The 13,069-nt window shown below is 41.3% G+C and overlaps 2 protein-coding genes across 4 annotated transcripts in view; one reads left to right on the top strand and one right to left on the bottom strand.

Annotated features, from left to right (window-relative positions):
- snrka (SNF related kinase a) overlaps nt 1-5,378 on the bottom strand; it is a 47,254-nt gene extending 41,876 nt beyond the window's left edge. The window contains exons 1-2 of the mRNA XM_029115745.2: nt 5,013-5,378; nt 3,206-3,873 (exon numbers count right to left, since the gene is read on the bottom strand). Of these exons, the coding sequence (XP_028971578.1) occupies nt 3,206-3,794 (589 nt within the window). The 5' untranslated portion in view covers nt 3,795-3,873; nt 5,013-5,378. The remainder of the gene's footprint in view (nt 1-3,205; nt 3,874-5,012) is intronic.
- A 1,254-nt stretch (nt 5,379-6,632) lies between these two features.
- LOC105018878 (chromatin target of PRMT1 protein) lies at nt 6,633-11,948 on the top strand. 3 transcript variants are annotated; one of them, XM_010884666.4, is made up of 6 exons: nt 6,633-6,724; nt 7,488-7,575; nt 8,786-8,930; nt 9,489-9,660; nt 11,049-11,156; nt 11,251-11,948. In XM_010884666.4, exons 2-6 carry the CDS (start codon nt 7,490-7,492, stop codon nt 11,439-11,441), a joined length of 702 nt encoding a protein of 233 aa, XP_010882968.1. In that variant the 5' UTR covers nt 6,633-6,724; nt 7,488-7,489; the 3' UTR covers nt 11,442-11,948. The 3 variants fall into 3 exon arrangements, with proteins under 3 accessions (XP_010882968.1, XP_034144697.1, XP_010882967.1); XM_010884665.4 differs by lacking the exon at nt 6,633-6,724 and adding an exon at nt 6,807-7,206; XM_034288806.1 differs by lacking the exons at nt 6,633-6,724; nt 11,049-11,156 and adding an exon at nt 6,797-7,206.
- Nucleotides 11,949-13,069: the final 1,121 nt, after the last annotated feature.

The raw sequence follows: 13,069 nt of genomic DNA, 5'->3' as shown, positions 1-13,069 counted from the left end.
CAGTTTCCTCAAGTTGCAGTTACACCCTACAAGTCTTTAATGCATACCCATCAAAGGGGAAGCAATATAGCTGATCCAAACATTATCGAAACCATTCTCATGCACAGGACTTCTTTTTTAAACGCTGTGAATAGCAACATCTGAGTCAAATTATATCTCTGTGAAAAATGATTTAATATGTAAATGGTTGGTTTTGTCAGAGGGCAGACTTGTCAAGCAAGTCAGTGCGGTCACTGTGTAACGTGCTGTCAAGTCAGTTCACATAGGAAATCAATGAGCCAGTAAATTAGGTCCCATAAAACACTCTGGACACCAACACCAGTAGAACTGACCTTGTGTATTACAGCAGAGCACAACCTCTTGTTGTGAACAGTCAGTACGTATGCAAGTCTAGGCTGGTCTTGAAATTGCAATTTCGTTGTGTCATGGAAGACTGCACGCCAGCTTAGCCTAAAAATATTTTTGGCATCTGAAATTGCTCTAGGAATTCTCAGTCGTTTCATCAGGAGGTTGTTTGACATCATTTTTAGGTTTGCATTACCGTTTATGATTAAAGCTCAAACGTTTTACCCTTTCCATGAATTAGTATAACCAGTTCAGACAGGAAACATGATTGGTCATCATTGGTCAGCGACATATGAGTTGACGCCCTGGGATCGCTCCAATCACAACATCAGATTTCATACTGACTATTTAGTCACGTTACTCAGTCTTTGGATCTGTCTTCTCAATCTTTTTTTTTTACCAACAATGCAGAAACTACTGAAAATATATCGGCAAAGAGTTTAATGTAAAAAATACAAATGGTATATTCCTCATCAGCTCACTGGACTTTTTAGGAGCAGCATATAAAAAAAACATGTCCATTGTCACATTTGTGTTGCATTACATAATGTTACAGCAACATCAGCAGCACCAAAACTTGGGAAGATCTGAAATGATTAGACTGAAGCTGTTCACCATGGCCTGGTGTCGTCTAGCAGTCTTGGTCGCTGCCTCCAGAAAATGTGTACGAGGTTAGAATCCAGACCATTGCTATTCTAGGATGCCTTCTTCCTATCTTTCCCGTGAAATAAAACAAATGGCATGAAAAGAAAAAGAAATTATGAAGCAGTTGGTCTGCCCCTATTCCTAACAATGTAGCAATTTGCTCTCATCAATGTTGTAAGTAGGCTATGCAATACATTGCTCTTCACAGTGCAATGCTCGGTGCAGAAACTTCCCACGACAAAGTAGCATGCACCACCTCAGAGGGACAATTTTGCATGTTTCCAGTGGGTGTAGAAAGTCACCACTCTTTCAGAAAGTTCACATTTGTTGCCTTACAGCCTGAATTGAACACATAAAATTAGACTTTTTCCAGCTTTATTTACACACAGCAACCCACAAAATCCAAGTGAAAAGAAAGCCCCAAAAACCTTCTGGAAATTCCAACTGAAAAAGTAAAATATCCTATTAGGATAAGTGCAAACTCCCTGAAGTATAATCAAACAACTTCCAAATCAAGCTAATAGGCTTCCATCTGTGATCAATTGTAGTGACTTTGATTAGTTGGGCAGTTGGGCATAGAGTACTGCTAAGTAGCGCAAATCAAGGGAAAGAAACCATAATGGGCGGAAAGGTACTGTGAGATACAGTTGTGGATAGGTCACATACAGGGGACGGATATAGAAAGATTTCAAAAACTTTATCCATCCCTTGGAGCACAGTTATGACCATGATTAAGAAATATGGCATATGTCACAACCCAGATCTTGCATAGATCAGGCCGTCCCTCCAAACTGGACGACCGGGCAAGGAAGAGCCTGTTCAGAGAGGCTATCAAGAAGCCAATGGCAAGGAGCTGGGTAGGGACCATTTCATGTCAATACCCAGTTACATTGCCCCACCAAGCTACTGACTGGCATGCCAACTGGTATGTTCCTTCACCTTCTCACCAATCCTTTGACACCCTTCTCCAGGGATGTCAAATTGTCTCCTGAAAGGAGCTTCAGCCCTTCATGGCCAAGACTGGTCAATGTGTGCATTTGACCACAATACCCCAAGCGCTCCACAAATCTGGCCTCCAAGGTAAGGTGGCAAGAAACAAAAAACTCAATATCAAGTCTTGGTTGAGTTTTGACAAAAAGTTCATTGTAGATTCTGAGGCCACGTGGCAGATTGTGATGTGGTCCGATGAGACCAAAACAGAACTTTTTGGCCTAAACACAAAATGATAGGTTGAAAACCCAACATCTTTCCACCCTAAGAACACCATGCCTAACATAAAGTACATAACATAAAGCGGACGTTTGTCAGGATAGAAGGGAAAACGGACACCGTAAAATACCGACAGATTCTTGAAGAGAACCTGCAGCCCCCAGCCAGGAAATTGAAAATGGTTCATGTTTCAACATGACAATGACCCAAAGCACACCGCCAAAGCAACCTTACAGTGGCTGAAGGACAAGAAGGTAAATGTCCTTGAGTGGCCTAGTCGAAGTAATTTTATTTATCAAACGCACCGAATAACAGTTTCATTCTGAACTATGAAATTCTCGTGACATGGCACTACGCAGGAAGAATTAAGGAATACTGTATATAAATCAAAAATATACATAATGTAAACTAGCAGCAATTTTAAAGAGGGTGGAATGGGAACAAAATGGGTAGAAGAATTGAATATTATAAACATAATATAACGTAAAATCCAATCAAGAATCTGTGGAATGACTTGAAGAATGCAGTCCATAAGCGGTCCCCATGCAATATGACTGAGCCTGAACAATTCTGCAAGGAATATTGCACAGTCTAGGTGTCCAAAGTTAGTCCAAAATTACCACTATGAGTTAAATTACAAGTAGTAAATCCAGGTGTTCACTTATCCGAATAGGGTATTTTACTAATTTGGTTTTAACAAATTTTAGAAAAAAAATAATCACTTGGATATCGTGTGTTACTGTGTGAAATTAAAGCCAGAAAGTCAGATTTTATGAGTTTTCATTTCATACTGTAAGGCAACAAAAGGTGAACATTTTGAAAGGGGGTGGTGACTTTCTATAACCCCCTGTATATAACCAAAAAAATGACATTTCCTTGAGTATTCTTTGATACATTTCAGGAAATATATTCTAGTACACAAATCCTGTGACTCGAGTAGGCAATACATGGCAGACAACATCAAACGGCATCCATCTAATATTACCAGGCTTACAAACTTGCTTACCTACTGCAGGAGCGTCATACTCATCTCCCAACAGAATCTCTGGGGCAGAGTAAGCCAGCGACCCACAGCTGGTGGTGAGTTTTTTCCCTGGCTGGAACTTGTTGCTAAAGCCAAAGTCAGTGAGCTTCACCACGCCCTGCTTCTCAAAGAACACCACATTCTCCGGCTTGAGGTCGCGATGTACTACATGCAGTCGGTGGCAGTAGGAGATTGCATGGACGATCTGAGCAAAATACTTCTTGGCCAGCTCCTCGCTGAGGCCCTCCTCATGCTTCATGATGTAATCAAACATGTCCCCTCCATCCCCCAGCTCCAGAATCAGGTAGAGCTTGGTCTGCGTGTCGATCACCTCATAAAGCCGGACAATGTTGGGGTGCTGCACCAGCTTCATACAGCGCACCTCCTGGAACAAGTGACCCGTGGCAACCGTGTCCAGCTTGGTCTTATCAATGACCTTGACTGCCACCTTCTCCCCGGTAAAGACGTGGCGAGCCAATTTGACCACAGCGAAGTGGCCCCGGCCCAGCGTCTTGTCCAGGTCATAGAGCCCGGCGATCTTGCCATCATACCCTCGCTTGAAGCCTGCCATGGCGGGGTCAGCGCAGTATTGTGGGTCCAGATTATTTCAACACGGTGGATGTTAATGTTGTGCCCATGGTGCCAGCTTCCTAATAGTCATGAGAGAAAATTCAAAAGTCAACAGCAATAGAACACAACTGCATAAGGCCCATCTCAAAACTTCAGCTTGGAGCATTTTTTTTACATTGTGTACTACTTCCCTGTTGTCCAACAACAAAGCCACTGGTCTAGTACAAAAGCTGGTATTTAAGACAGGGTCGATTCAATCTCATCTAAGTACTCACCCGTAGCTATAAGGTAACTCACTGAATTCCAGAGGACCCATAAATGTGTAGCCCTTTCGCACATTCTACCAACTGCCTATAGTATAAGCGTTTAACACCACATTGGTTGTTTCGAATAACCTACATACACACCCCTGGACGGTGCTTTAATATAATGGAAACGACTCTTCCCCTCAGCCACACCATTCATACTATTTAGGCAGCTAACGACAGCTAAATAACTAGATGTTATCTGTATACATTTAAGCTAGCTAATTTTGTACTGGTGCTTATACAAGCATATTGGGCAACACAAGAAGAAAGTATCTAAATAGTAGGGTAGTTGTTTTTTGAACTAACACAGAAATGCTAAAAGCGACCAAGTCAGGTGTTTTGGTTGTCATGACAAGCTAGCTAGCTGTGGAAGCTACAGTACCAAACGTAGAAAACGATAGTAAACGTTAGCTAACTAACTTACAGTGGATAAAAAAAATGCTAGTTAACCATTAGTCAGAAACAGTGATGTCCAATATATTTACCTAAATACCGTTGAATTTAGTAGACAAACTACAGCAGTTAGCTAAATAATGATAGTTCGCTAGCTAGCGGTAGAGAACCCATCATGAGAAAAGAAGCCGCTTATAGCCTATAGGCCTGTACTATCTAGCAGCGTCTACTACGGTCGCTAGTGCCTGGTGTCCCGTTCGTTCACCGACTACAGCATTGTATCGCGCTAGTTAAGCGTTAATTAACTAGTAATTACTTGGACATATGATGTTTTACGCAATATAACCTCAACTTGTGGAGCAGATTTATTAGCAATTTACTCAAATAATTTTATGAACGACCGTCCTTAGTTAACGTGGGCTGAGTTAGCCTAACTAGCTAGCTAGCTATGTGTAGTGTACTGTAGCTAGTTAACGCATTACAAACTATCAAGTCAACGAAGGATGGTCGGGACTTACCACTCTCTCTCCAGTAAACATCAAGACGAAATCTGTAGTTAGTAGTAACTAGCTGGACTGGGTGATCAATAATGTCATTTTTTCTAACGTTGCATTGGATAAAGTTTCTTAGCGTTGTAGAAGAATCCTAATTCCTATCCTACCCCGTTGTGATTACCAACGGCACTCAAACATTGCCTTTACCCCAACCTCATAAGTGGAACAAGGCATTGCAACGTTCCTGGGATTGCATTGCAGTCCGAATCGTTCTTCTCCTCCCAGAAACAGTTGCGGCGGCGTGGTCCGGGTGAGAGTGTTGGTCACATCATCAGCCGCATTCATTTCTGACGTCTAAGAAACGTAGCTGGGATGTATTCATTACACCAAACAAAATGTTGGTTGCCTGGGAAGGACTGTTTTATCAAAAAATATTTTCTATTGGTCAGTTTTCAGGTGTTCAACCACTCCTTTCCTATTTGGTAGCGTTTTTGTCTTAACGTGTTTGCAACTGTTTGTTTCGTGGAGTGAATATTATTTCACCTGACAAATACGTGTAATTATGAGGGCAGTTGAGTAAAACACACAGTTAAACCCATCACTGCAGTATTATAGGGATACCCCATATCATTTTTTTAATTTTATTTTGAACACAACGAAAAATGTCACATGTTTATGCATTTAGTATTATGGTTGCACAACGTAGAACATCAACATGTGACTTTTTCCCCCGAAATGTTTACAGTGCACTAACATATTGAAAACCTTAAGTGCTGGTATGCAACTCTTTTTTGGATTATGTTATTAAAAGCCTAATGGACCACATACTAAAATATAGTTTCAGGGTAACATTTCCCATCAAGTGGGATTCCAAGCTATGCATGATAGAACAGATTTGTAGTAGAGCACACTGTACAATAATAATGGGCATCCAATTGAATGCATTGGGTATGACCATTGTCTTGTGTAGTATGTAGCACCCTGTGTCCCACTGAAACTAGGCAGGATTGATCCTGGTTGATCATCGAATAGGAGAACAAATGCTGCTGGATGTGGTGTTGAAGAGCCAGCAATTGGAGGACAGTCTTCCTTCAAGTCAAAAGATTAAATTTCCATTCACCAGAGCTGGAAGGTACATGAACCTGGGTAGGGTGCTGTCTTTTTGATATGAAGTTAAACAGGTGTCCAGACTCTCTGTATTCACAAAAATCTAATGGCACATCAGGGTTTTACCCTACTGTCTAAATTCCCTGGTTAGCCCCATTCCCTTCATGACCATCTTAATCCTCCACTCATTCTTATTTGGCATGTATAGACCCTCACAACTCCACCTGGTGAGCTTTTTTGCACAAATTGGTTTTGAGCATCAACCTTGTGGGGGCTCCACCTTGGGTATTGATGAGATGAGTTTCCCCCTTACTATGTAAACTACTCATTACATTAATTGGTAGAAAGGACGTTTCTGTGACATTTCTGTGAACAAAACAGAAAATATATTTTGAGGAGTCTCTGTTAAAAATTACATTGTGCTGCCCTCTTGTGGCTGTCATTGTTTTTCTCCTTGAAATGTCTTGTTAGAATTGTCTAGGCAGTTCAAGGGTTACAGTACACGGAGACAGCTGGTTTTCTGTTCTTCCTAATCATCAATTGCACCCACCTGGTGTCACAGGTCTAGATCAGTCCCCGATTAGAGTTATGACAGAGTGGAACTGGACTCCAGCCCAAGACATGTTTGAGTATTTAAAAATCTTATTTTCTTCAGCCACTTAGCATTAACTGCCTAATTTGACTCTGTTCACACAAGCTGTATTTAGATCAGCTTTGATTAAAATGCTTAAGTGAAAAGGAAGCATGAACGCATTTATACATCTCAAATGTTACTAAACGTGGGCTAACGTTATTTTATATAGTGAAATGCATTTTCAAAGTATTACATATTTTGACCTGACCTAATTATGATAATTTTGTATGTATTTTATCTTTTGTCACTGAAAAAAAATAATCTACGTCGATCAGAATGACACAATTGCTGTTTGGATACACCATAAATATTTAAATATAACATCTATTTCACAACTGAGATTCGGTCCCTAAAGTTCGACAAAAAGCCATTCAGGCGTTCATTCGCGAACAACCCATCACTACATTCCACAGAAAGCAGGCATATGAGTAATCGACGTTTAGCTAGCATCACCCCAATCTGTGTTTGTTTCTAGAGGTGAGTATTGCGGCGTACTCAAATATAAGTAATGGCCTAGTTAGTAGATTAGTTTGCTAGTTTAGTTAGATGTAATTGCAGCCATATTAAAAGAGTTACAGTACAACTCCGCAATAATTATGTCAACGAACAAACGACTTCATACAAGTCGTTAATACAACTAGGGTTTGCTAATTAGCACGTGTACATAGGTCACAATAATTTACAAGTGTTATATTTGATAGTTTTCAAATTGTCACAGTACTGTAGACAAACAACAAATAGATTATTTTTTATTACAGGAATGTATCGGCAAACTGACGCAATGACTTCCCCAACATCAGTGAAAATTGTGCTGATAGGCACCTCAACGGCGTCCCTCAACGAACGGTAAGAGACTACAGTCACATAAACCAGTGCTGATGTTTGAAGAGAGGCCTCCGACACAATCTCTTGCTGGTTACAGTTCGTCTAATTAGTGGCTTTACTCTTGAGTTAGATTACAAGTGAAAAGGTGAACCAAACTTGAAATCACAGTTGTTCCACATCAGAAAGCATGGAAAAATATCGATATTTTCTGTACTTCCTGATTTGACTGAAATGTAGATTGAATTGATCCCAACTCTGTTTTGAGTCTCTCTTTTTTTAATTAAATTCATTATCCTAAGGCCTTTTCCAAGCCTAAATGTATCTGCTTTCTATGCCACTAGCTACAGAATATTTTATGACTTGAGGCCATATCCTTGCACACTGTTAGTAGCTGGGTAAGAACAATTTCATATCTGTACCCAGTTACATTGCCCCACCAAGTTACTGACTGGGATGCCAACTGGTATGTTCCTTCACCTTCTCACCAATCCTTTGACACCCTTCTCCAGGGATGTCAAATTAAGGGGTGTCTCCTGGATTTATTTTTTATTTCAGACTTCAGACAACCAGGTTAGGGGAGTTTCTAAAGTCACTGAATCCTAAATCATCAGTTAACAAGGGTGGCAGCCCAGAGTGGCACAGTGGTCTGTCATTGGTTCCCATCTCCGGTCCCTCAACAGTACGCATTTTCATTGTAGCCTCAGCCAAGCACAGCTGATTCAACTGTTCAACTAATTATCTGCCTCTCATTGAGTTGAACTGGAATGCACTTGTCCAGGGCAACAAACAAAATGTGTGCTGTGGGGAACTATTGAGGACCGGTGTTGGGAACCACTGGTCTAAGTTGCTGTCTCTCAGTACAACTGTTATTGTAGCCAAATGTAAGGACGGGATGGACACTGGAATGTCGTGTCCTAGCAACGCCTGGTAGGTCAGGTGCCTGCAATGCTCAATTGTGGTTCTTGGCCAGGGAACACGTACGTCTACCTTTAAAACTGTCCCTGGTCGAGCAAGCAGTGTGGTAAATATGAGTGTCTTGGTGAAATGTACTTGAAGAAAACAATAAGAATTGCAAATTGGAAAACTGTGAGGGGAGAAAATTTAGTTGAAAATATCTGTTGAAAAGCGATCAAGGGAGGAGTGACTATAAAGACCCTTGCCGCCCCCCTTTTCTTGGAATGGGTTTTACACCTTTATCCAAATTTTATCTCTTAACTCCTGCTTCTTCAAGCTTTACAACCATTTTGAAGAATAAGCAGCAGGAGCCAGTGGATGTGCAAGTCAACTTACAGCAGGAAGCAAGCAGTGTTGCGAACAGAAGACTGGCCCGGCAGATGGAGAACAGGGCCTCTGTGCGGGCTGCCCTGCAGCTCAAGGTGAGGGACCTGCGTTCAGTTTGACAGTAACCGTTTAAATAAGGCCAATAGAGCCTGGTAACACTGCAAAAGGGATTTGAAAGAGGCTTGGGTTACAACAGAGGCGGTAGAGCGTCTGCTACAGCTATACAATGGAGTGGCGGGTGGCCTAGCGGTTTGAAAATCTGACCAGTCACCCAAAGGTTAATAGATTGAATCTCCAAGCTGAATGTAAAGAATATGCTATTTTTCCCTGAAGGTGCAGTAAACCCTAACTGCTCCCAGGTTGGTGTTGTCAATACGAATGTCAACTCAATACATGTCTGACCCTATTTTAAGTGTAAACATGGGCCTTAATCATTTATCATGCTCGGACTCGTTTGAAATCCAGTGGGGTTTTGTTACAGTAGATGGTGATAAACCGAGAAATTGGCTAATTAAAACCTGTGGTTGTTTCGTCCACCCTGCTTAAGACTTTCAGATAATTCCTGCGTTGCGCTTTGAAACTTCATCCTAACAGAAAGAGAGCTGTCTCGGGGGGTAGAATTCACTCTTCAACTCTGTTTTGATGTCCCACAGAGCCTGCAGCTGCATCAGGGGAAGGGTGACGTCCTGGACAGGCTGGGTCGGCCCATGGGAAGCCTGATACGGGGGGTCACTAGAAGCCGGGGGTTTGCTGTATGGGGAGTGCGAAGGATGAACAGAGGAGGATTCGGGGCGCTAGGAAACGTCCAACGGGGCTTCTTCAGAGGTGGGTGCACTAGGTTGCACTTAATATTTTGATGACTGGGACCAGGCTTTTCTCCAACCTTAATGTACTTTCTCTCTTGCTAACGATCCATAAGCTTCTCTGCCTGTGTGAATCATGTTCTGTGCATTCTCTATACACTCTTAGTAGTTTCATGCATCTTCCCTATTATAAAAACTGGCTTAGACAGACAAAGCGGCAATGGAAAAACTACTTTACCACTGTCAGACCGGTTACTGATGACTTTGTCTTAAGTCCCACCGTAGGCTTTATTTTTTGGGATCTTTCCTTTCAGCAGCTGAAAGAGAAATATGAAGGCACACAACACCAGGAGGTGATTATAAGACATTTCCTACTTGTACTTTGGTTCGACCACTTCGGAGTGAAGACAGGTTTCCAACAAATACATGGCACCCCGGGCTGTAAATAATGTGGTATGGAACAGACACTGGCCTTTCTCTCTAATCTGGACTGAGACCCTATCACCTAACAGAATTGTGTTATGTTTTACAAAGACACAACTGTCTATATAAGGTCACACACTTCACAGTGCAAGTCAGGTTATAAACCAAGCCATGAAGTACAAGGACATCTCTAGATCTCCAAGAATTGTGTTGAGGTATAGATCTGGGGAAGGTTTAAAAAAAGGAAAAAAAGTGGGAGATGTTTGGAACAACCAAGACTTCCTAAAGCTGGCCTGTAGCACAGATCAAGAGTTTCTCTGGAAAGATAGGAGGATCTGCCAGAAGGACAACCATCTCTGAAGCACTCCATCCATCTGACCTAGATTTAACCCACTCCTGAGTAAATATGACATGCCATCAGAAGGAATATTGAGAGCATGAGGAAAAATGAGATTTTTGTCTAATAAAATCAAACTATTAGGCCTGAATGCCAAGGACTACATGTGGTAAAAACAAGGTACTGCTCATCAGTCTGTGAATGTCCTTGAGAAGCCCAGCCAAAGCCTGGACCTATTGAACATCTAAGGGGAAACCTGAAGATCGCTGTTCACTGACATTCTGCATCCAATCTGACAGAACTTGAGATGATCTGCATGGAAGAATGCAAGACACTGCTCAAAGCTGCTAGAGGCTTACCCAAAAATACTTGGGAGCTGTGATCCCTGCCAAAGGCACTTCTGATTAATTCTGCACATGTGAGATTTCAGTTTTCAATTTTCAATATGTTGGCACACATTTCTAAAGTGTTTTAATTTTTCATTATGGGGTATTGTTTGTAAATTAATATATAATTGATTCGATGTAAATAACCAAAAAGTGGTCTGAATACTTTCCAAAGGCGCTGTTCCACTGCCCCTCAGGCCGTATTGCCTAAATAAAATTATAAATGTTTTTTTTACACTTATTTTAACATGCTTCCTGCTTCAGGTGTAAAACAGACCAAGCTGAAGTTTCTTCAAGGCATGCAAGGTAGCCAGCTAAACCGTTCTGGAGCCCTGGTGAGCCGTGGCTCTAAGTGTAGACTGAGAGGAAGAGGTGAAAGAACTCTTACGCTCCTTCAACCGTGCATACACACCTGACCTCTCTTCCATTTTGACCTCTCTGTTCCTGTTTTGTCTTACCCACTCAGGCAGAGGAGAGCATCTCAGCCAGAGGGGCCGGGGATGGTTTCGGGGCCAAGGAATGGGCAGACCTGAGAAAATCCCATCCAAAGAGGAGCTCGACCACCAGCTGGACGACTACATGTCCATGAGCAAGGCCCGCCTAGATGCTGATCTGGACTCCTACATGGCCATGGCAGGCTCTGACTACATTGAGTAGAACCCGGAGGAGGACCGGGGAGGAGGCGTTCTCTAATGCACTGATTCATCAGTAGAACTACCACTCTGTTACACACACACACACTTGAGTGGTTTTGTAAAAAAAAAAATTCCCTTCATTTTTATTAATCCACGAGCTCATTGCTGATAAGCAAGGTCTAAAACCTGAGAAGAGCAAGGGTCTGCTGGTGTTTGCATAGGAGTAATTACTTGTTCAGTAAAATCCAAAGCAAGCAAATTAATGTTCATCACTTCGCTATATTGTGGGTGTTATACCCCCCAAAAAATATATTTTTGTTATGTATATATTTTGTTTTTCATGAGAGATTGTATTTATTTTATTTTTTTTACAAAACACATGGTTTTATGTCGTTTGTAACAATGTTATGTTGCTCTAAAAGTTAGTTGGTGGTTGCCATCTTTTATTTGTGAAAAGCGTATCTTAAGCTAACCAGGTTTGTAAAACATTTAAGAAATATCTCTGATGATATAAACCTTTTGTTAAAGATTTTCATATGTTCGAGATTCTTTTAAAAAATTAAATGTTTTAAAGGTGTTACTACCAAAACGTAAATGTTCCTCTATCATGCTGTTTCTCAACGGGGGCACTGCGCCCCCCAGGGCTTCTGGTGGCGCAGCTCTGTGATGCCTTCACGGGAACGGGACGTCAGAGCATCATCTATAACATTTCTCCCACAAGGCGTTTACTGTGTATACTCTGGAAAATGGACGCTCTCTTTCTTGGTATTACCTGTGAAATAATGTATTTCTCTTAAAGGTTATTTTGTCTCAGGGATACACCGTGAACGCCTTGCTATCGCAGTGGTTACACATTTAGGGGGATATTCCGGATTCGAACCTCCCCTGAAAGCGACTGAGCGTCCAGCATCCAGACACATTAATACGCTATTCAAAACAAGTTGCTTTGTTGACATGACTGCAATACAACCAAGCGAAGGGCTCTCACAGAGAGGTTTTTTACTTATTTCCTTTGAAAATGAATCCTGCTGTAACCCGTTGGTAAGTGCCTGCTTGTTTTCGTCGGAACAATTCACAAGAATTAGTTTGCCATTTCTTATTGGCTGGTGTTTAATTCAGATTTGAATGTTAAATTGCTACCTGTTTTTGATTGGCTGCGGTTTGTTTCCTGGGAAACGAATACATCGTTTATCATTCTGATGCACTTTTTTGATATTTGTATGATAATAGTAACAACAATAGTAATAACAATCATAATTATTATTAATATTCAGGACAATTAGCCTACATCTTATTTGATGGGGCGCAGTAAGGACCTGGATAATGGATAGGAGGCACTGGCTCTAAAAGGTTGAGAACCACTGCGTCTATCATGTCAAGGAATACAAGGGGGGGGGGGGGGGGGGGGGGGTGCGTGTACGAATTACATTCTCATATCTAACATGAAAAGTCACTTTTTATGAGAAGTTAAATCACAAGTCAAACTATTGAAAATATCTATAATCTGAGGAGCTAAGAACTATGTAATACAGATTTACCACAATAGTGAAATTTGAGTTTCACCTATAAACAGTGGCACATTTTCTTTTTTAATGTGAAACGTTACCATGATGTATTCGGACTTGATAATACAGATGCTGGTCATAAAAT

This window comes from Esox lucius, chromosome 20 (assembly GCF_011004845.1).
Source record: "Esox lucius isolate fEsoLuc1 chromosome 20, fEsoLuc1.pri, whole genome shotgun sequence".
Lineage (NCBI taxonomy): Eukaryota > Metazoa > Chordata > Actinopteri > Esociformes > Esocidae > Esox > Esox lucius.
The sequence above is the reverse complement of the archived record's forward strand: the minus strand, read 5'-3'. Positions and strand labels throughout refer to the sequence as shown.